General features: G+C 49.3%; 2 protein-coding genes across 2 annotated transcripts; both read right to left on the reverse strand.

Annotated features, from left to right (window-relative positions):
* Positions 1-8,127: 8,127 nt before the first annotated feature.
* On the reverse strand, positions 8,128-11,502 carry LOC136464080 (GDSL esterase/lipase At5g55050-like). The gene is made up of 5 exons (XM_066463039.1): positions 10,923-11,502; positions 9,339-9,469; positions 8,997-9,236; positions 8,630-8,879; positions 8,128-8,500 (listed from the first exon to the last, which is right to left on the reverse strand). Exons 1-5 carry the CDS (start codon positions 11,179-11,181, stop codon positions 8,271-8,273), a joined length of 1,110 nt encoding a protein of 369 aa, XP_066319136.1. The 5' UTR covers positions 11,182-11,502; the 3' UTR covers positions 8,128-8,270.
* A 6,902-nt stretch (positions 11,503-18,404) lies between these two features.
* On the reverse strand, positions 18,405-20,390 carry LOC136465997 (uncharacterized). The gene is made up of 3 exons (XM_066464519.1): positions 20,158-20,390; positions 19,444-20,074; positions 18,405-18,464 (listed from the first exon to the last, which is right to left on the reverse strand). The coding sequence occupies exons 1-3, from the start codon at positions 20,388-20,390 to the stop codon at positions 18,405-18,407; spliced, it is 924 nt and encodes a 307-aa protein (XP_066320616.1).
* Between the last annotated feature and the right edge of the window lie 2,968 nt (positions 20,391-23,358).

Below are 23,358 nucleotides of genomic sequence, written 5' to 3' on the forward strand. Positions count from 1 at the left end.
GTTTTTGAAAATCATAATTTTGCCAAATATTCGAAAAAGAGAAAATCAATTCTTGGCTAATTCATGTCCCCTAAGTGAGAATCCTAAGCCTATTTCAATTGATGCAAATATTATGCCTAGGAAGGTTTGTTATTGTACCTTATTGGTTAGTATTGCAAAAAATTCCGCTATTTATACTAAGGCTATGCCTAAGTATGTTGCATCTAACATGAGAGGACCCAAACTAGTTTGGGTACCATCGAAAAGTGGATGATCGTTTGTAGGTACCATGGCATTGGAGATTTGATTCAATGAAATTATTATTGTTCATCTTATGTTGAGTCAAGTATTAAAACCTAGTGCAATTCTATCCCAATGCCAAGTCAAAATTGAGTGAAGTCCATATGCTATCAACATACAAGTGTCATATTCAAGTTGTGGGAATTTATTGATATATTTGAATGCCTGCAAATAAGTGGAGTTGAAGCTTGCAAAGATGATCATAAGCTATTAAGGTATATCTCTTGTTGATCAAAGTTTATTTGGGTGCATATGAGTTAATTGAATTGGATATATATGCATATGTTGCTTGCTATGAGATGTTTGAATGGATTAAATGCTTAAGTAATCAAGTTTGAAGTTGGTTTGATTGGATATGTTCATAAGATTTCTTCTAGTAAGTGGTTTGAATGGACATATATCTTGTGAGAGTATTCAAACAAGTTGATTTTAAGTTTGGTTCAAATTGGAGAAAAATAGCTCAATTATTGAAATATGTCCAATATTAAAAATCTGAGGTAGCAGTGATCATAAACATGTTTGAGTAACCAAATCTATTTGTATTGGCTTGAAATTTGGTCTACATGCTCTACACTTATGGTATTAGTTGCTGTGCAAACTTCATGAGATTTGGATAAGTGATACTTCGGATTTGGAGTAGATTTTATCAGCTATAGTGCAGCAGTTTTCAGCATGTAGCAGTGTGGAAAGATGTGAAATCTGGTAGCAAGATAGAAGTCAAAAGAAGCTCAAATTTTTTACAGCTACTAGAAGACTTAGTGTGTCACATCTTCACCAAATTTCGTGGTTTTTGGATATGTACTTTGGGAGATATGATTTATTCTTTGAAGAGTACAGAATCTGTTAGGAAAGTGACAATTATTGGATTGATCAAAAGTCACTTAGATTCAAAGGTCCTCAAATTAGAATCATATCTATAAGTGATTGAAGTACCTTTGTTTTGGTTTTGGTTTGAGATAGAAGTATGACAAATGATGAGTACAAGACAATTTGTTTGAAGAGTGTATCTGGTACACATTTGGTACTCAAGCTAGAGATCAAGACCAAGATGAAGATAAAGATGGAGTTTAAGTTCTAGTGATAATTGGAGATCTTTTGATAGAAAGAAAAGGACTTAAACAAGTATAAAGAAAAGGACTTAAAGAAGGATTCAAAGTTATTCATCAAATTAAGTCCAACAATATGGATCAATCAAACAAAATCTTTCAAGTGGATCAAGTGATTTTCTTTTAAGTTATTTCAAGTGAGTATCAATGATGGTTCTTTGGAGAGAGGTCACTTTATCCTAGGCTTGGATGGCTAAAATCAAAGTGGTAATCTAAAGGGACATTTGAGGTACTTGGTTGAAGAAAATCAAGAGATTGGTCTAGAAAGCAAGCAACACCCAAAAGAGAATAAGTCATGAAATTTCAAGTGGTATTACAAGTGGTGCATCTTTTAGTTCTCTCAAGCAAGCAATGATCAAAGAAGAAGCAAGCCCACCACAACAAGAAGAGTGCACTTGATCATTAGTGATTCTCAATTCATATGGGTGAAGAATAGGAATTCAAAGAATTGGTATCTATTAGTCTTCACCAAGCTTATAATTAGACTTCATGGTTCTATTGGAGAAATGAATTGAAATCTATATGACTATCTTCCTCTCCAATATAGCAAAGGTATCATTGTATTGTGTATGATCATTTTTCATCCCTTACTAGTATGCGGTTAAGTGCATATAGTACATGCTTATAGGATCATGCATTACAAATGAAAATTTTTAGACTCATAGAATACCACTATTGCTTGAATGATTATATAATCTAGTGGTTAGTGTATGAGTTGGTTCATGAGCTAGTAAACCCATGTACTTGATCTATTTTGAATTGCAAACAAATGACAAGTACAACCTCTTTAAGATGACAAAGGGGGAGAGTTTAATACAAAGAGAGAGATTAGTACAAAGTTTGAACCTTAAGCACCCTTTGTGCTTTGTGTGACAGCTTGTAGCCCCTTTGTCCTTAGTATGTCATTGTTGGACCTTTGTGGTGACAGATGACAAAGGGGGAGAGAGACTGATTAAAGCTTCAGGATAGTCTCATTTGCTTATCTTTGTACCTGAAGATATGTACTACAGGCTGTCGTTTCTTGTTTTTGAGCGTCATTGATGTATCTTGGATTTGAGATAGATTGTATCATGTGAGAGATGAGACTCACTTATGCTTTATCTATGTATCTCTTGAGATATGATCTTTTTTATATATCGGTGGTTTCTAGACTTGAGAAAATGTGTAATGAGTGCTATGTGTGAATTACATGTGTTATATTTATTTTCATAAGGACTATGCATGCTAGAATGAAAATATTTGATGTGATGCCTTTATATTTATTCTTGTGTGATATATCTTGTCATATGCATCACGGTTTAACTTTGTCACACACATGCACCCCACGGATGCAATGATTTAGGGGGAGTCTCCTATATGTTTTAGTATGTGCAATTGACATTTGAGGTCATTTTGTGAATTCTAATCATAAGCACATATTAAGGGGGAGCCTCTCATAAATCATTGAACCCAAAAGTTTAAATGTTTATATCATTTTGTAAGCTTTAATCAAGTTGTCATCAATCACCAAAAAGGGGGAGATTGAAAGTGCATATAGCCCTTTAGTGAGTTTTGGATGATTGAATGACAACGTGATTAAAGAACTAACCTGTTTGCTAAGTATGGACAGGTAATAGGTTATCTCACAGGTACTTAATGAAAGCCAAAATGATGTGTTATTGTGTAAACAATCTAGTTCAAGCACAAGACAACAATGCAAATAGAATTCATGCAAAGGCTTATTTATTATGGGATTTCCATGTTCTATGTGAAAGCAAGCTTGTAAGATTTAATTAATGAGACATAAGGGATTGCATATGGATTGGTCTCATATTTGAAGCTTGCTAAATTGAAATGAAAAAGATAATAATACATATGAATGAATGATTCAACACAAGATGTGACTTAATGGCTTGAGATGGTGAAGATAGCAAGGAAAGGCTTCGAGGTACTAAGCAAGGGTGAAGGGCAAGCGACGGCTTGGCGGCCGAAGAACCTAGCTAGGGTGAAGAAGAAAGTACTTGCATTTAGTTGAGGTACTAATCAAGCTAAGATGGTCATATTGATGTGAAGGATCAAATCTATATTGGACAAGTTGATTAAAGTGACTTGATGCATTTGGAGTTATTCATATTTGATGAATGGAATCAAGTCACATGCTCAAGATGGCTATGCTCAAGTGAAAAGTTCAATATTGACATGTTGGCACCCTCACTTGATGAAGATTGAAAGACACGGCATCAATTTAAAGAAGATCAACTCAAAAGGTTTAATTTTGTTTTTCCTTTGATCTTGAGTTAATAGGTATGCCGTACTATTAAGAGGGATGCAAGTTTAGGTGGTCTAAGGAAGATAGAGTGCTCAAGCATAATAATTAAATCAAAAGAGAGACACTCTAGCACTTCACGAGCACATAGAATAATTTTCTGTGACTGTCGGTGTCGGAAGTCCCGACGTAAGCCGGAACTCCCGACAGTCGGAAGTCATGACTCTTGCCGGAAGTGCTGACTCCCAGTCACTGCCTGTGCGATGACTGTGGATGTCGGAAGTCCCGACGTGAGTCGGAACTCCCGACAGTCGGAAGTCCCGACCCAAGCCGGGAGTCCCGGCATCGATGGTTCTACTGACCTGCTGACTGTGCACGTCGGAAGTCCCGACGTTTGTCGGAAGTTCCGACCGTCGGAAGTCCCAACGTTCGTCGGAAGTCCCGACGTTCGTCGGAAGTCCCGACGTTGGCTGTCTCAAGTGGACTTTGACCTCGCATGAACAGTGTTTTCTTCATACGTCGGAAATCCCGAGATCTGCGTCGGAACTCCCGACGTAGATCTGAACGGTTAGATTTTGCCTTGGAGTATATATACCCCTCTCCTCATTTCTAACCGTTGCCCACTCATTTCATTGCAACAAACACTCGGCCAAAACAGCCCCCAAGCATTCTAGGCTCGCCACTCTTCTCTCCTTTGCCTCCAACTTCAATTCCTAAAGGGTTTGAGTGATTGGAGAGTGGATTGAGTGAGAAAAACACTTTGAGCAAGCTTGAGCACTTGATTTCTTCGTCAAGCCGGTTTGATTTGCATTTGTTACTCTTGGGGATTTTCCCCTAGCCGGCGAGGCGTCGTCCAAGAGCTTCCATCTTGTGGAAGAGCCTTGGGAAGTTTGTATTACCCTTGTTTTCTAGTGAAGAAACTCAAGTGACCTTTGTGGTATCCTTGAGTGAGGCAAGGAGGTGGAAGAGACTCCGACCAAAGTGGTCACCTCAACAACGAGGACGTAGGTGCTCCTTTGTGGGGCTACCGAACCTCGGGATAAATTCTTGTCTCCCGCGTGCTTGTTGTTGTTGTGATTTGCTCGAAATTACTTATATTTGGTTGTCTCCCTCTCTCTAGCTATTTCTTAGGGTTTGGGACTCGATCTACGGAGTGGTGGCTTATCAACGTCAAGAGAGTGACCCAACACCTTACCTTACCACTAGGAAGTGGGTTTGTAAGTCATCGGCATCACAAAGTTCATTTTAGCACTTGTAGTTCATTTCCCGTAGGGGTCGGAAGTGCTGACAGTTTGCGTTGGAAGTTCTGACCTAAACTGTCGGGACTTCTGACACGTCGGAAGTTCTGACCCAAACGTCGGGACTTCTGACACGTCGGAAGTTCTGACCCAAACTGTCGGGACTTCCGACATTAACTGACTAGTGCATTTTGATTCAACTCTTTGGTTGCCACTGTTTGGCTCCCTAGGTTTATCTAGTATCTTTTATATACTTTGTGGCTAACTTGTGAGGGGTGGTATTACTTTGGTTTGGAGTTTCCATTTTGGAAACTCCTATTACTAATCGTTTCCGCTTTTAAAGGTGTTGATTTTTCAGAAACGCCTATTCACCCCCCCTCTAGGCGGCATCCTAGGTCCTTTCAAGTTGCCTTTTGCTTGTTTGTGAACACTGCATGACAGCAATCTAGCAATGCCTAGGTCTTGCTTTAATGTTTCCAAGAACCACTCCTAAGTAGCCAGAGACTCAACTTCTACAACTCCAAATGCAATTGGATAAATGCAGTTATTTGGATCAATTCCAATTGCAGTGAATATTATCCCGCCATGCTTAGTCTTAAGGTGGCAACCATCTAGGCAGATTATAGGTCTACAACCAGCTAGGAATCCCCTCTTGCAGGCATCTAAAGAAACATACAAGGATGAGAATAGGTTTTCAGCAAGATTAAGATAGAAAGTGCTCCCTAGATTGCTTCTTCTAAATTCATGTGCATAATCCCACAACTTATTGTATTGCTTTTCTTCATCACCAAGGATCACCTTCATAGCAAGTCTCCTGGCCCTAGCAAGTGTAGTTCTTGGGGGTGTCAGATTCCATTCCTTCTAGACTGTCCTTGCAAAGTTAGTTAGTGTCATCTTCTGGTCTGCCCGAAAGGACTCTAAGTATGTATGAGCAAGCCACTTTAAGGTACATCTCTTCAATGTCCACTTCCTTTGGCAAGTGTGCTGCCCATGATAAGTTTTGATCATCAACCCCTGAGTCCTGCTATAACTTGAAGCATACAAATTCTAAAGACACCCATCTGCACAATGAGCCTTCAACCTTTTCTTCTCATTCCTGGGCATCTTGATCTCTACCCTCTGCTTCATGCTATATTTTGTGATAGCCTTCCTGAGCATCTCAACTGATTCAAATATCATGCCAACTTTGAAGATGGGATTGTCTATGTCTTCACTTCTGAATGACTTAAACCTTAGACCTTGTCATTCTTCATCAGATTCTGACAATTCTAGCTCAGATTCATCTGTTGACTCCTCTCCATAAATAGCCAAAGATGAAACATTTTTTCCTTCAGTTTGCTACCAACAGCCTTCTTGCCCTTACCTTTTTGCTGCCCTTTGCTGCCAGTCTCCTCTGTGACATCCTCATCAACATAGTCCACAAAAATATCATCATCTCTCTCTAAATCATAATCACTATCACTGAAATCATAGTCATCTTCACTGTCACCATCATCTCCATGCACATCATGCTGCACTGAATCCTGCTCCATTTCAAATGGTGGCAGTTCTTCTCCTTCTTCCTTCCCAACAAATCATCCCTTGGCTAGGCTGATTACTTCGGGCAGTGAAGCAATTGGGTTTGCCACTATGTCATCCTAGTTTACGCCAGGCATGTTATCATGATCAAAATAGACAATGAGGTTGTTCACCCTATCAACAATGTCAGTCATCACCAATGTCTCTGAATCTGACTCAATCACCCTAAGTCCACGAGCAAGATCCATTCCAGGAAGCAACCAGTATATCTTTAGAGCATCTATTTTAGGACATTTCAACTCATCAACAAAATCCAAGAACCACAATGGAGACCAGGTATCTACCTCACAATGGTCAAACCAGTTCACTTTCCATCAATGAAAGCCTTATTCGAATCCTGACCAACAAAGAAACCACAGTGGTGCACCTCAACAGTGAACTTGTTCTCAGCATCGCCTACATTGAACCAAATGATGCTCATTACTACTTGATTTATTTAGGCTACACCAGGAACCCTAAACCCTAGCCACCAAAACAAACAAATTTGGACTACACTAGGAACAAGTACATGCACACCACCACATCCTAAAGGCACTAATAAGAAGGTTTTGAGCTTCGATTGACTAACCGTAGTCCGGCGGTGGTTCCCCTTCCGGTCGTAGGCACGGCGTCATGCCGCAGATTCACCGCGATCGCGACAGAAACCTGCGCTCCCCAGGTACGTCTCGTCGTTGCTCTTCCACAGAATCTTGCAAAGTCGCCGACTTTTGCCTCCGTCGCAAGCCGCCTCGCCCCCGCCGCCACCTCGCCCCCAGCACGATGAACTCGAAGAGGAGAAGACATGATTTTGGAGATTTGACGAGGCAGATGGGCCTAGATACATATTGTCACCTGCGTTCAGTATTGAAACGTGCGGCTCACGTGCTTCGTCCGCCACGCTGGCGCTGTCACGTCGCCTAGGGGCCGCGCTGGATGGGAAATGGCCTGCGGTGAACAACCTGACAAGTTCAGGGACCTATTTTCCGCGTTTACAAGTTCGTGGACCGAACTGGCACAGGCCGACAAGTTAAAGGGCCACCGGTGTATTTCGCTTTATAGATATATACTGTGACAGGATGCACAGGTTCCATCAGAAATTAACGAAGACCAGCGTAGAATTATCATCCACTAGCTGGCCAACATGCTCTGGATTCTGGAATGGAATTGTCCCCAATCCCGATGCATGCCGATTATTAAAACCCAGCATAGACAGTACAACAATGTTGTTACATCTGTCGATGCAATGCAAAGAACGTTATGTGGAATCATCTGCAGGCCGTTTTCATCCAATCTAAGGCTGCAAATGTGTCGTATTCGCGGAACAAAACGGCTGAGAATGTTGTAATGTGTTTGAACAAGTCCAGATGGCCTAGACCGGTAGCGCCTCGGAGGCAACAGCGACGTCGCGACAGATGCACAACTGGTGCAGCAGCTTAGGACATATCGGCAGGGACGAAGAACGGCACGCATGGCTTGCAGGAATGTACCGACATGCTTAGAGCTTGCGCTCGGATCTAGCTGCATCCAATCCAAGGGCGTGAGCGTGACGCTCTTGGCTCTTACGGGTATTTCTGGATTCTCTGGAATTTTAGTCGAGGACGCGTAACGATTCGTTCAGATTATCACAGAGGGCACGAGAGGTGACATGTTATCTCAGAGTCCAAACTACGCCGCCATCGTCATCTAAACCACAAGAAACATATAATGAATGAACACAGCCATGCATATCCATTGTCCTACACACCAATATCACCAACACAGACACACACGGCCGTAAATCTATGGCGTAAGCAGCAGCAACGGTACACGTCGCACGGGTAGTACGTCCTCGTGCTCCGCTGCTACCTAGTATCGGTCGTCTTCCACCAGCTGCCTGAAGTTTATGGGCGCTGCGAAGTGGAGCGAGCCGTTGTAGATGGCGGCGGCGGCGAGCTTGGAGGTGGCGTGCGTCGGGTGCAGCAGGTCCCAGAACAGGTACTCGTGCCGGTTGTCGCACAGCGTCGCGTTGGGCGTGCACCCGGACTCCCCGTTGAACCGGCCCGACCCGCAGCACGCGTTCGTCACGTCCTTGAACCCTGCACGAGTGCACGTCAGTTTCAAATTTCACGTCAAACCCGGGCACCCGGCGGACACGACGATCCTCTCAAGCCTGAACCGCATCGATCAGTTAGCTGTTCAGGGGCAACACGTACGTACGTACGTACCCAGCCTTTGAGGGTGCTTCATGATGCTCTGCGCCACGGCATGGGAGCTCCCGACGGAGTACCTGAACCCCTGGAAGCTCAGGCTGAGGCCGTGCATGGCGGCCTTGACGCCCTTGTTGAACCCGCGCGCCAGCTCGTTGAGGACGTCGATGCAGGCGCCCAGCGGGTGCAGGCTCCGCGGGTAGGGGCAGCACCCGATCGGCGGGACGTCGATCACCGCGAACTTCCTCGCCCCGAGCACGTACAGAGCCTGATTCAACCGCCGCCGGCCGGCCGGCCGGCCGGCCGCAACACACGTTTCGTTTCAGCGAGGTTTCTCGGCGGGTCATGCATGGTTCAGAGAGAACGGGGCGGCGCGGCGACGTACCTTCACATGGTTCTGGTACAGCGCGACGAGGTTGCCGACGAACTGCTGCTTGTCGGCGTCCGACGGCGTGCTGTTCCGCGAGAAGAAGGCGAACAGGTCGTTGCCGCCGGTGCTGACGAGGAACAGGGACCGCGACAGCAGGGCGTCGGCGGCAGCCCCGTTGCCGACGCGCGAGGAGATGTTGCGCTGCACGGCGGCGAATTGCTCCACCTGCTTGCTCAGCGGGATGATGGAGCTCCCCTGCACGAACAGAGTCATCCACGTGTGTCATCTTTGCTTGCAGTTGCAGTGCCCGTGCAGGAAAGTAAACGTGCACGGTAACTCTGGTCACGAGTGGCTTACTGTTGTGTCGAGAATGCCTGATCCTGCAGAGGCGAAGTTTACTCCCAGGAGACCTCTGAAGACCTGCTTGTTGGTCTTGTTGGCCACGGCGAGGAACGGCGGCGGGCTGCGCTTGAAGCCCATGTTCACAGCTGGTAGAGTTGAACCAAAGCCTTTTAGTTTTAGTTTTAGCACCAGATGAACATGTTCACAACACGATTCTCCTGCTCGCTGCAGTTCTCGTGTTCTCAGAACTTGAAGAATACTCTACAATCATTTTCGAAACTGTTCTGTTTCCTAGTTGTAGTTGCAGACAACAACTAAAGGATTGACAAGAGCAAATGTTCAGAGCAGTTGAGCGACAGTTTAGATTTTATCGTCTCAAAGGTGCTCAGGAAAAAGGTCGATAGCAGCTTACACAGTTTGGTTTGGCGAACATCAAAGGTGCTCAGCAAATGTTCAGAGCAGTTGAGCGACAATTTATTACGTATATAGCAGCTTACACAGTTTGGTTTGGCGATTTCAACAATATTTATAGTTTATCGGTTTAATGTTTCCTGCCGTCACTTTGGCCAATGAATTAGACTCATATATACTACTGCACTCCCTCCATTCAACTTTGAATGACGTTTCTAGCGACACCAAATATCCGATTCCGGCCAAATTCCATACGCACCTCCAGGCTCCAGCCAACTTTGAAGGACGTTTTCTGACGGCTATTTTGGTTTGGTTGCAGTTCTACTACTCTGCTGTCCAAAACGTCATATAAAGATGACCGGAGGTCGGAGTTTTTTTTTTTTTTATGACGCTTGTTTTCTCTGTCATATAAGTAAGTTGTAAATAGTTCTTTAATTTTCAATAAAAGCTCAGTAGGTTGTCAAAAAAGTAAGTTGTCAACACTGAAACTCAAACTTGTCGGGAAATTCGGAAGTGTAGCTAGTAATCCGCTAGAGCGTCAGTTTAATCTTTAAAGACACTCTGCGAGTCTTCACTGCAAACTCTAGCGCCATCCAAGATCTTCCAGTGCTAAGATGGGGGAAAGATATATATATTTAAGGGCTCGTTCGGTTATCTCGGATTTGACCCCTGAAATAATTCATAGCCGGATTGCTTTTCTAATTTAGCCCTGGTTTAGTTGGAGAAATTTGGATTTTGGGTCTACTGTAGCACGTTCGTTTTTATTTAGCAAATAGTGTTCAAACATGGACTAATTAGGCTCAAAACGTTCGTCTCGCAATTTCCCACTAAACTATGCAATTAGTTTTTCTTTTCATCTACATTTAATGCTCCATGCACGGGCCGCAAACATTCGATGTGACGGGTACTGTAGCAACTTTTTGGAAATTGAGGTGCAACTAAACAAGGGCTTTCGTCATCTGGAACAATTCCCGGGGGAATCCGGACTAACCGTACAGGCCTAGGTGAAAATGAGCACGGTAGTGTATCATGCATGCTGCAGGCAGAAGCTATGAGCTGTAAATATGCTTGTCAGCCAAAATCCATCTCGACACAACACACACGATCCTTCGTAACACTGAGTCGCAAAACTCTGAACCACAAATGACCTTGGCGCGCTGTAACTGTTATTGAGACTTGAGAGCTTACCCAAGAAGTCGACGCCGTTGTATCCGTTGCTGAACCTGCCGGTTGGGCGCGACGTGGGGAAGTCGACGCCGTTGTGGGGAAAGTTGGCCCGCGGCACGTCGCCGCCCGGCAGGTAGTTGTTGTTGCCCACGTCCGCCGTGGAGTCGCCGAACACATAGATCGCCGGCACCTTGCTACTCCCTGCCGCTGCCGCGTCCACCGCCGCGGCGCAGGCGGCGAGCAGAACATGCAGGACTAGCACTGGCGGCACGGTGGCCATGGCCGGCCGGACGGCTGCGATTGCCAGCCGCTGATGCTCGGCGTAGTGCGCAGCTAGCTAGTGATGATTACTGGGTTTGGCCTGTGGGACTGGGGGCCGGCGGTGCTGGCTGGTCGATGGTCGCTGCTGCTCGGCTTTGGGAAAGGGCTCGGCGCTTTAAAGGGAGGTGGCGGCAAGCCGTAGTGGCTCGCTTTATGACCGTGCCAGCCAGCGGCATGGCACCACGACTGGTAGTGGTAGTACAAAAATGGCGGCCTTGGCAAAGAGGACCGTGGCGTGATGTGGCTGCGTTCGGCAAGTGCGTCGTCGTCTTGGGTCCGAGGGGGCCGACGTATCCACGCCGTCGTAGACGGGAGCGGTGACTAGAAAGTATAGAAATGAGCGGTGGTCAGGATCTCCTACATGCTGTGTACTTGTGAATCTCTCTTGTTTGGTAGAACTAGAGTACGGAGTACTTTGGAGAAGGGAAAACACAGACAGGAATTGTGCTGTGCAAAGGCAGATCTCCCGGTGTTTGCTTTAGTTCCAGCAGAACATGTTGGGATCTCTACCTCTAGATCTTCATTCACTCACTCAAGTGATGTGGTCCTCTGCTCTGCTATAGGATATATGCACATCGTAGTCGTAGAACAAAGAGATTGGTTTTCCTATTTTCTGATTGAAATACTGGCCGGAATGAAGTATCGTGGCTTAACTGAACTGGTTACTTGGAACTGTCACATTGTCAACAGAATATATTCTACGAACAAACACCTGGCCAGGAGTAACTTGGCTTAATTGAACTGACTACTTCGAACAATCACAGTGTCAACAAGAGAATATATTCCACCTACCAATGCCAATTGACACTGATACATTTGTGCACGCATAACACAACCCCAACACGCTTACGAACCTTGAAAGATTGAAAAGGCCAGAGGGGATCCACAAGTACCGCGGTTAATACACTAGCTAGTGGGATGCAGCATCCTAAGATCGGCCACACAAGATTGCTCCAGCTAGCTTATTCCTGTACGTTTTATTCATCGGTTTTCCTTTGCTCAAAGCATCCAATAATTCTGTCTTTACGCTTAGATAACTGTAGTTACCATTCCTTACGTTTTAAGCTATAGCGTGCCAGTTGCAGCTTTTTGCTGCTTGGCGGACAGAAAAAGAAGATCCCGTGCATGTATATACGTACGTGTGACCTTTTTCGCCCTTTGCAAAGCAACAAAAATAAAACGACAGCAGTGGACAGCGCCGCCTTTTTCTTTTGACTTTTTTGAGAGATGAGGCCAGAGGGTTCCGCGATTCACTTTCTGATGATCTGATGCCCTGCACATAGCAGCTTTTATTTTACCTGTTTTACCGCGTGTCGCTGTTCAAGCTGCAGCAGCGTGCATCTTTTACCTGCTGGATCTTCGACTACGTACGTACTAGACGCGCAGCCTTTATTAGCGGTATGACTTCATCTTTCAGTAATCACATAATAACATAGGGTAGTTGAGTATAATGGCATTTTAGAAGTTTTTCTTAAACTCACACTCTAAATTATCATTTAAAATCAGTTAAATAAAAATCATTCTCTATATTTTTTTTTCTCCTACAGTTTTTCTATATCTTGTGCGTACTCTAAAGAGCCAATCACGTTCTCTGTTTTTAGCTAGCGAGAAATCCAGAATTTGAAGACACTACCACAAAAACAATTTTTGGAGATAGATATAGCTCTCACTACAATTTAAAACTTTGCAGTTGAAATGTTTTTATTTCAAATCGTTTACAGTTCTAAATATGTGTTTTAAGTTCATGTATTTTTTAAATTGAAATTTTTTATTTTCTAAACAACCTTGAATGTCCACATACTTAATACCAAACTTTGTTGTTGATGGGTTTTTTATTTGAAGTTTTTTAGTGTGTCGACTATTTGTTTTAAATTCATATATTTTGATATTCAAATTTATAAGTTTTTATCTCGGATGATGACGCATCATATACCAAAGTTATAGATCATGACAAGATTAAAAACATTGTAGTTCAAACATTTTCCATTTGAGTTCATTTAATAGCCAAAATATCTAATGCAAGATTATGTAATATTTATTTTAAAAAAAGATAGAATCCTTCATATACTGACAAGTGAGTATATGGTGCGGTGGTAAGAAGGTATTATTGCTGAGTAGTAGATTGTGGGTTTCAGTCTTTGAGAAGCACTTAATTTTCATAGATGGGCAGTCGCATAGCTTGCCCTCTTCTGAAATAAAAAAACGCGTGCCTCTGAAAGTCTTTCTGTACTAGTGAGAACTAATTATAGAAAATGATTGGAGGACATGTTTTTACCAAGATCTCTATTCTATCAATAAAGAATAGTAATAAATTACATGTCCTCCAAATACAGTTATACATTTTATCTGAAACATTGTATTCAAATTACATGTTTTTCCCAAAATCTCTATTCTAGCCATCAATTCGGTGTGCCTATAAAAGTAAAAAATTACATCCTTTTTGAAACAAGAATGAGAGGCTAAAATTACATTAGTTCTCGGATGGAGAGAGTATCCACCTATACCATTACCATTATGCAGCCTGTTCGGTTGGCTGGTTCATATCGTTGCTGGTTCATGAAAAAGTATTGCTGACTGGTTTGTGTGAGAGAAAAATACTGTTTCGGCTGAAAATTTATGATCGTTTACGACAAGCCACGTCCAAACGAACAGGCTGATGAAACGTAATCTAAAGTGGCCCTAAGTTTACATGTACTCAACCCATCATTAAGAAAACATAACCTAAGGTAACTCCTTAAATTTGTCTCTAAATTACACTCTTGTCATTGTTAAAATACTGACATATGCTATTAAGGTTCTAGCATGCGTGGGAATGATAAACTAGTACTTAGAAATTAGCTGCCACCATGAAATACTGTTCAGAAATCCGTGAGGCCTTTTCGTTCTGTCGTATTTTATTGCCTCCTTTTCCTCCACAGCTCCACTACTACACATAGGCACAAATAATTGTTTGGTGCAAGTGTGCATTAGCTTACGATACATCTTTTCCTACTGCTCTTTTCCGTGTGTGTACCGCCGGTCCGAGGCAACTTGATCCGTTCGTCGAACACGCACTACAAAACACACCAGCGCACGTTCTAGCTGTAACCATTCCGATGCAGGTCGATCGATGGAGATTCCTCCATCGCGTCTCATCTCTCTCCTGCTTTGTGGCCGAGACCGTGAGACACGGGGACGTGAGTGTCAGCGTGTCGCCCGCGTAAAAAATACCGTCAATGGGCCGGTTCGCTTGGAGGAACCACAGAGGTATCTAAAGGAATTTAGATAAATTTAGAGAAATTTGTAAGAAAAAAATACTGTTCCGAATAAAAAAAGAAACGGATCAAATCGAATTTAAGAACACACGAACGGGCGAGCAAACCATGCCGCCGCCACTGCCCGTTCAGCGAGTCGGACTCGGATGTGAGTTCGGCATAGCCGTGCACCGCCGAGTTGTGGGCATGGCCTAGGCTATATATAGGGTGACCCCGATGCGGCGATGGCATGATCTCGGCCTTACAAGCGTCATCATCGTTATCTTGCAGCCTTGCAGGAACTGGCCACATTTTTGTTCTTGGTTCTTCCCAGTGCATGCGGAAACGCGTGCAACGACATGTACTGTACGATCGTACCGTGCGCGTGCGACCACTTGCGCCCTAACCGACGACGATCGGTTCAATGCGAACACGGTGCATCAGACCAAAATTGGCCATCTTGTGCAGCCTAAACGCAGCGACAAGATAACTACGGAGTATATATAGCGGAAAAAGAAAAGTCGTTCGCCCCATTTGCATGCTTTCCTTCTTTTTCTTTTTTTTTTGATTGAGTGGAATGCTACTTATCAGGTGAACTTGTGAACCAACGAGGCCCAGATGTTATCTCAACTCAATTTGGGAGATATCGACTTGTTCGGCCCAATTAACAGTAAGAAATGTACAGATGTATGTCAAAATGTAAAAAAAAAATGTAAGGGGCTCTAATGTGTTCCTGCATTGCATCAGTTTTCAAACCTCCATTGTGATTTTACTTATTTTTTCAATAATGCTTGGCCACGGGCGTCCGCCCCATCCGGACGCCCCGCGCCTCAGTCCACCTCGCTGCTTTCTCCAACCGCGTGCCACACCCCCACGCAGCTAGCTCGCTTGCTCCTCTCTCCGGCCACACGCCGCCTTCTCTCTCTCGTAGTGCACGCTGCTCGCCTGGCCGAGCCAAGGCGCGGTGTGGGTGGTGGTTGTGCTCGTGCGATGCCGTTGGTGCTGGTGCTCGTGGTGCTCGCGCGCCGCCGGAGCCCACCCCGACGACCGGATATCAATCGGCCCCGACCTTTCCCTCCCCTATGTTGCAAATATATGTTTTAAGTGTTTCTGATGTTTCTGAGGTATGTTGCAATTATTTCATATGGATGTTGCAAAAGTAGATTGAGATTTTGCACTTGTTTCAAAGGTATGTTGCAAGAGTTTGTCAAAATGTTTCATCTGTTTCACACGTATATTACAAGTGTGTTTATCTAGATGTTGCATAGTTGCAAGTGTTTCAGAGGTATGTTACAAGAGTTTGTTTAAAATATTTAATCTGTTTCAGATGTATGTTGCAAGTGTTTTTATCCGGATGTTGCATAAGTTACGATGGCTATGTTGCAAGCGTATGTTTCAAATGTTTCACCGATTTTAGCCGTATGTTGGAATTGTTTGCAAAAGTTGATCTTGATGTAGGATGGTCGAGCGAGGAAGAGAGAGCTAGCACGGGAGCTATGGTGCCGGCAGTTATGGTGGTAGCGCTGCATCGGAGGACGCGCTGGCGTCCACGGCCCTGGAGTGAGTCCTCATTGCGCTACTCCTGATCAACAGCCTGCTCGCCTACGCCATCGCCGTCGCGCGAGAGCCATCACGGCGTGGTGACGCGGGTGCGGTGGGCGGGCTCTCGTATTATGCGGGCACGACGGAGGCAGGGGGACGGGACAGGGCGCAGCAGGTTGAAAGGTCCTAATGGCTAGAGAAGGGGTGAATAGTCTATAAAATTTTTCTACGACACTTAACAAACCGGTTAAACAAATATGAGGCAAAGCGAGTGTTGCGCTAGTCTACTAAAAATACAAGCCACCTACCACAATTCTAGTGTCGGGTATCTTAGAATAGGGTACCCCAAGCAAAACATCGAAATGGGTTGCTAAATCCCCATCAAAAAAGAAAAAGCTAGAAGGTAAGTCGTGGGCCCCTCACCCGCCACGGCCAAGCCCACCGGGTCCTCCCCCAACTCGCCTCGAGCCTCGAGCAGGAGGTCTCGGCATCCTGACGCCAACTCCGCTTCGCGCGAGGCTCCCCAGGGAAGGCCTCGGCAAAGGAACGCCGTCTCCGCCCCGCCCGAGGCTCTCCACGGAAGGCCTCGGCAGGAAGCGCGTTCTCCGTATCGCGCGAGGCCTCTCGCGCGAGGCCTCGGCAAGGAGCCTGATCTCCGTCTTGCCGAGGCCTCATTCTCCATATCGCGCGAGGCCTCGGCAAGGAGCCTGATCTCCATCTCGCGCGAGGCCTCATTCTCTGTGTCGCTCGAGGCCGACTCGTCCGCGGTTTGGGGTCCCCAACACCATCATCACCGACAATGGGACGCAGTTCACCGGCAAAAAGTTCCTGACGTTTTGCGACGACCACCACATCCATGTGGCCTGATCGGCCGTAGGACACCCAAGGACCAACGGCCAAGTAGAGCGTGCCAACGGCATGATCCTACAAGGCCTCAAGCCAAGAATTCACAACCGGTTGAAAAAGTTTGGCAAGAAATGGCTCGCCGAACTCCCGTCGGTCATCTGGAGCCTAAGAAACACTCTAAGCCGAGCCACGGGGTTCATGCCTTTCTTCCTAGTCTATGGGGCCAAAGCCATCCTCCCCACCGACCTGGAATATGGTTCCCCGAGGCTGCAAGCCTATAATGAACAAAGCAACCGCACAACCTGAGAGGACGCCCTCGATCAGTTGGAGGAAGCCCGAAACATCGCGCTACTACACTCGGCCAAGTATCAGCAGAGCCTGCGGCGCTATCAGGCCCAACGCGTCCGAGGCCGAGACCTGAAGGTAGGCGACCTGGTGTTGAGGCTAGCACAGAGCAACAAGGGTCGCCACAAGCTGACCCCGCCATGGGAAGGACCATACATCATCACCCAAGTCCTGAAGCCTAGGACCTACAAGCTGGCCAACGAAAAGGGCAAAATCCTCACCAACGCTTGGAACATAGAATAGCTACGTCGCTTTTATCCCTAAATTTCCAAGCATTGTATATGTCATTTCTCGAAATACAATTAGAAAGCGCTCTTTAGTTGGTCTCTACTTTTCGAGACACCCCCCGAGCCCACCGTAGGTCTCGACAGTACAATAAACACAACAAGGGAGACTCGGCTCTGCCTCAGCAGAACCAAGCCTCCCTCGGGGGCTAGATGGGGGGACCCCCCCTAGGTCCCACGCACCATTTTTTAGTTGCTTTTCGAAAAAATTCCTACACCAAGTCTCAAGCAGGTTCTGACGAATCATTTGTAAAGACTCGCCGGACCAAGGTCCGTTTCCTAAGCAAGAGGTCGGTAGAGTCACGAGACGGCCTACGCCCCCGGGCTATGGCACTCCCTCACTACCTCTCGCTCAAGGGACGGCTTAGGCCCCACAGGGGTGTTTTGCAAACAAAATCTGATCAAAAGCAACAGAGGGCAAAGGCTCGGAAACATGAGAAAAACAACTAAGAAACACAAATACGTCAGAAATAAAGGCCTCGACGGCCACAAACGTTATGATACAAAAATAACCCCTATTATATCTTTACATAGCCCCCGGGGCCCAGATTAAGGCTCAGGGCCTCCAGCACCGGCAGATGGCAGGGGAGGAACCACCTCGTCTTCAAAGAGCGTCGCCAGCGCCATGCCAGGGCCTTCCGCCGCCTCCAGCAGCTTCGTGACCGCCACGTGGGCCTCCTCGTCATCATCAGGCAGAACGTAGCCATCACTGATGGCCGAGAGGTCGATGCCAAGGTAGTGAGAGGAGATGACGGCCATCGCCCGCTTGACACCCGTGTGCAGCGCCCCTCGAAGCCGCTCGCGCATCTGGCTGCTCAGCGCGATCAAGCGGCTCCCAAGGGAGCTGCCTAACTGAACCCCCTCGACCTCCAGGGCCTCGCAGGCGGAAAGGGCAGCACGCTTTAGCGCCTCGTGCTCCCCGATCTCGATCTCTAGCACCGTCTGCACTGCGCTGGAAGCCTCGGCGGCCTGAATGATCTCCGCCTCAGACTCTGCACCACGGAAAATGGAATAAGGTCGAGCCAGAGAAGAAACAACCTAAGTTAGGGACGGAAGCCCACTGAGCTCACCCTTGTCCTTCAGCTCCCAGCATCGGGTCTCGGCCTGATAGGCCTCGGCTTTCTCCTTCAACCGCTGGGCCTCAACCCAAGAGGCCTCGGCCGCCCTAGAAGCTTCACTCCCCAGCTCTGCGTCATACAAGGAAGTTAGGGAGCGAACATAAGAGGAAGAAAACAAAACAAGGGGACTCAAACTCACCCTCGACTGTCCCCCTCAAAACCACAGCCTCGATTTGCGAGGCCTCAACCACTGCAAGGGCCTCGTTCAGAGCGCCTTTGGTCAGCCGGTGCGCACTCTCCTCGGCCCCCAGCTGCCCGGCGAGGGCCTTGCCCGAGGCCGTCGCTTCTTTAGCCTGGGATCTGAAGGCATCCCGATCGCTGATGGCGCGGGTAAGCTCCTCCTCCAGCTCCTTGATCCGCGCCGCCAAGGGAGCGAGCTGCGTCTGGGCTGTGGCCGCCTCAACCTTCGCATCGGCACAGCGAAGGCGGAGGTCCTCCACCTCCGCGCTTCGTGCCGACAGAAGCTCGTTAGCATCGGCAAGAAGGCCCCTCTGCCTCTGAAGCTGGTCCCAGATTCCCCTCTCCCACTGGAGGAAGACCGACTTCCCGAGGGACCAGGTCTCGAGCTCCTGAGGAGGTAGAGCAAAGGTCGTCGATTGCGACAAAACCAAGGAAAGAATAACGTCGCGCGAGAAAGGAAAACACGAACCTGGGCGACTCCGGGCAGTTTGTCAGCCACCACAGACAGCGCCGTCCGTAGCGACCGCTCCGCCAGCTCGCGGTACTGCTCGAAGGTACTCCAGCGCTCGCCCTCGGCCGTGTCCTCGAGGGCGAACAGAGGCTCCCCCTCAGGGTCGTCCCGGCTCCACCACAGTACCCGCGGGTGATCCCACCCGCGGGGCTTGGGTCGCACCCGCACGAGGGCTGAGCTTCCCTCGTCTAGGAGCGGCGCCGGCTGCTCCACGGCATTGGTCTCCTTGGCGCCGACCACCTCCCGCACCCGGGAAGTGTTGTCGGAGGAGATCAGATAGACCTCCGCCTCCCGGGCACTCTCCCGCAAGAACGGCGGGCCCTGTGCCAAGGGCACGGCCGAGGCCTCCGCCGCCTGCATCTCCACCTCCTGCACAGACGGCCTCACCGCCATCACGATGGCCACGGTGACCTTGGGGGCTCCGGCCTCTGCAATCACGGCCTCGGCGGTCTTGGGGGCTTCGGCCTCCGTCATTGTGGCCTCGGCAGACGCAGAAACGCCGATCACGGACACTGCGGTCTCGGCGGTCATGGGCGTAGGGGCCTCCTTCGCCTCAGCCCTAGAGGCCCTAGGAGCCTCGGCAACAAAGGGCACAATGGCCCCATCCGACCGTGCAGGGGCCGCCTCGGCAACCCCTCCTTGGGCGACCGGTTCCTTTGGGTCGACCCTCGTCGACGCCGCGCCGCGTTGGATGGTGGCTTGCACCTCCGCCACCCAGTGGGCAGAGGAGCCGGGGCTCGCCTTAAGCGCCTTAAGGGGCGCCAAGGGGAGGTCGTCCGCAGGCCGTTTCCAACTAAAGAAAATTAACCTATAGGGTCAGCGCGAGACCAAAAAAGCAAATGGAAGACACCATAACCCAGCCAAAAACACACTTACCTTGAATGGGGCAGCCCCAGCTTCGCCACAGCAAACCTCATCCGCGACGGCGGAGGCGGCGGCGGTGGCGTCGCATCCGTATCCATCGGCACCGGTCGGTCCTCAGCGGACCCCGATGCCCCTTCGGTCCTCTGCGGGGCCGGTGGCGTCACCTCCACCGCCACCGGCTCCGCCGCGACCGCCAAGCTTACCAGGCTGATGGCGCGTTTGCCTAACGCCCGCGCCTCGGGCATGTCGGCCTTGGCCCCGGAGGGGGGTACCGCCCGCCCCGGGTCTGCTTCTCCTCCCCTTCCCGGGGGTGCCGGGCTGCTCACCGACGCCCCGGGCGCCACCTCCACGATGTCAGGAAGGTGGTCTAGGGGGCCTCGCCCTATCTCGCCCTTGTCGTTCCCGTCCGAGGCCTCCGTCGACAACGACGTCGACGGGGATTCCTCCAATGGGAGACCATCCTTCCGTTGCTGACAGCGGCGCTTATCCAGCGCCTCGCGCGCAAGGATGTGCTTTGTGCGCTTCGCTGCCTTAGCATCCTTCCGCTTCTTCTGCGCGTCGGCATGAGCGTGGTTGATCGCTCGCTGCCCCGCGTCCTCGAGAACGGGCGGCGGGGAGGAGCGCACGTCCCTCATCCCTTAAAGAAACGACAAATGCTCATAAGGAAACAAGGGATAAAGGGAGATTGAGGAGGTTCAGAGGTTACAGCGGCACTCGACTTACCAGTGAAAGGAACCCCCGCGACGGTCGCATCGCGAAGGGGGTGAGGCTGCCGCCCCTCAACTTCGCGTCTACCGTCTCCCCCACCCGATGATGAATTTCCTCTTCGGAGAGGGCAGAGGAAGACATCCAGGTGCCTTCGACGGGCTCACCCGGCCTCATCTCGAACAGCCGCCACCGCCGAGCCATCAGCGGCAGCACCCTCCGGCGGTGGAAGGCGGCCACGACCACAGCGATGGTGAGGCCATGGCCCCGCAGCCTCGCCAGCCCCTCCAGGAGCGGCTCCAGCTTGGGCTGGTCGACCTTCGGGACACCCCACTTCCATTTCTCCGAGCAACTGCCCACAATCCGCCTAGTATAAGGGGGAAGCCCTCTGTCGTCGTTGCGGAGGTAGAACCAACTCGTGTACCATCGGCGGTTGGAGGACGCGAGTTGGGCCAGGATGTAGAGGTGCAGGCGGTCCTGACGCACTTGGAGAGTGCAGCCTCCGGCCCTTGATGCCTTCCTCTTGCCCAACGTGCCTGTCGGCTTGGTAGTATGCCCCGCCCGGAATAGGTGGTGCCATAAATCCCAATGGGGAGTGATCCCCAAATACCCCTCGCAGACGGCAACGAAGATAGCCGCCTGAGCGATGGAGTTGGGATTAAAATTGTGGAGCTCCACGCCGTAGTAGTGCGGGAGCGCCCGCATGAATCGGTCCGCCGGAACGCCGAGGCCACGCTCGTGGAAGGAGACGAAGCTCACGACGTAGCCATCGTGGGGCCTCGGCTCCAGCTCGCCGTACGGAGCAATCCACTCCGGCCTACTAGGTCGGTCACCGGGCTGAGGAGTCCACCGTCGACAAGCGACTGGAGCATCTCCTTGGTGACGTCCGACGGATCCCAAGGGTCCGCCTCGACAACGACAATGTTGCCGGCCATGAGTGCGACGGAGGAATCGGGCGCGGCGGTGAGTTTTTTCTCTCTCCCTCCACACTCTCGCTTTCTTCTCGCTTTCTCCCTAGGCTCGCTCTTCTCTCCTCTTCTTCCCGGCACCCGCTGCTCTAGCGACGGCTCGACGGAGGTGGCAGGCAAGGTAAGACAAGGAGGGGCAAGACTCTTCGGGTATTTATGCAGGGAGGAGGCAAAATGAACGAGCGATGAAATCGGGGAGGTTTTCCCCGTCCGGCGCGGTTAACCACGAGCCGATTTCGGCGGCCCACGCGCCCACATCTCCCGCATTAAATGCGAGGACAGTTACGTCCTGTCCATCGTGTCGCGCTCGGCCACTACGGCAGCAGGCGTCATTTTGCCTCCCCATGAAACCGCCTCAAAAGACACGCCACCCGCAGCCGAGCCGATAGGGAAGATATTTCCCGTGGCCTGTTCCTTTCATAGGAAGGAACCGAGCTCTGAGCCTATTACGATCTAGGGGTTCGAAGGCTAGACCCCAAAGGGTTTTGACAGCCACCCCAGGATAACAGAGTTAGGGGCGACTGCGGGCGAGCCTGTATGGGGCCGAGACCTAAGCGAGCGAAATGCTTGGGACGCCCAAAGTCGTGTCCGAGACTGGCAGGAAAGTATCCGAATGGGATCCCACCGTAGGGAGGCACCGAGCCACCGAGGCCCAACGAACGGCCTCGGCACCCACTAGAGAAATCCTCTGGTACTCTTGGAGTGTGTCTCTGGACCGCTAGCCGTCCCCTAACGAACGGGGTTCGGACCTCCACTCGGACTACCCGATAACAGCTCACCGGAAGTGCCACCGCTCGTGCCCATCGAGGGTAGCGAGGCACATTCCACCCCTCCTTCTGAGCGAAAAGGAAGCGCGAGGGTTACATAAAAAGTCAGGGGAACCCCTGACGGCCTTCTCGCCCTATGCAGAGGCTAGGGGCTCCTCCTGCAAATATGCCAAGACCCCACGTTCCAGGCTCGCACCCAAAGGGGCCTCGGCAAACAAACCCTCACGCGCGAGGGGCGTATAAAAAGTCAGGAGAATTCCCAACGACCCTCTCACGCAGAGGCTAGGGGCTCTTCCTGCAACCTCACCGAGACCAGAATGGGCTCGGCAAACTAACCCTCCGTTCGAACGAAAAGGACATGTGAAGATCAGATGAAAGGACCAGAACACCTAAGACAAAGACAAACAGCCTAGAACCGCGCTAGAGGTTTCGCTACAAACACGATAAAAGGGCGCCGAGCCCGTTATGGTCCAGGGGTTCGAAGGTTGGGCCTCCAAAAGGCTTCGACAGTCACCCCAGGGCAACAGAGTCAGGGACGACATCGGGACGAGCCTACGAATGGCCCAGGCCCGAGCGAACGGTCGCTCGGGGCATCCTAAGTCGTGTCCGAGACCAGCGGGGAAGTATCCGAATGGGATCCCACCGTAGGGAGGCACCGAGCCACCGAGGCCCGCGAACGGCCTCGGCACCCACTAGAGAAACCCCCTGGTACTCTTGGAGTGCGTCTTTGGACCACTAGCCATCCCCCAGCGAACGGGGCTCGGGCCTCCACT

Source organism: Miscanthus floridulus, chromosome 7, assembly GCF_019320115.1.
Source record: "Miscanthus floridulus cultivar M001 chromosome 7, ASM1932011v1, whole genome shotgun sequence".
Taxonomy (NCBI): Eukaryota; Viridiplantae; Streptophyta; class Magnoliopsida; order Poales; family Poaceae; genus Miscanthus; species Miscanthus floridulus.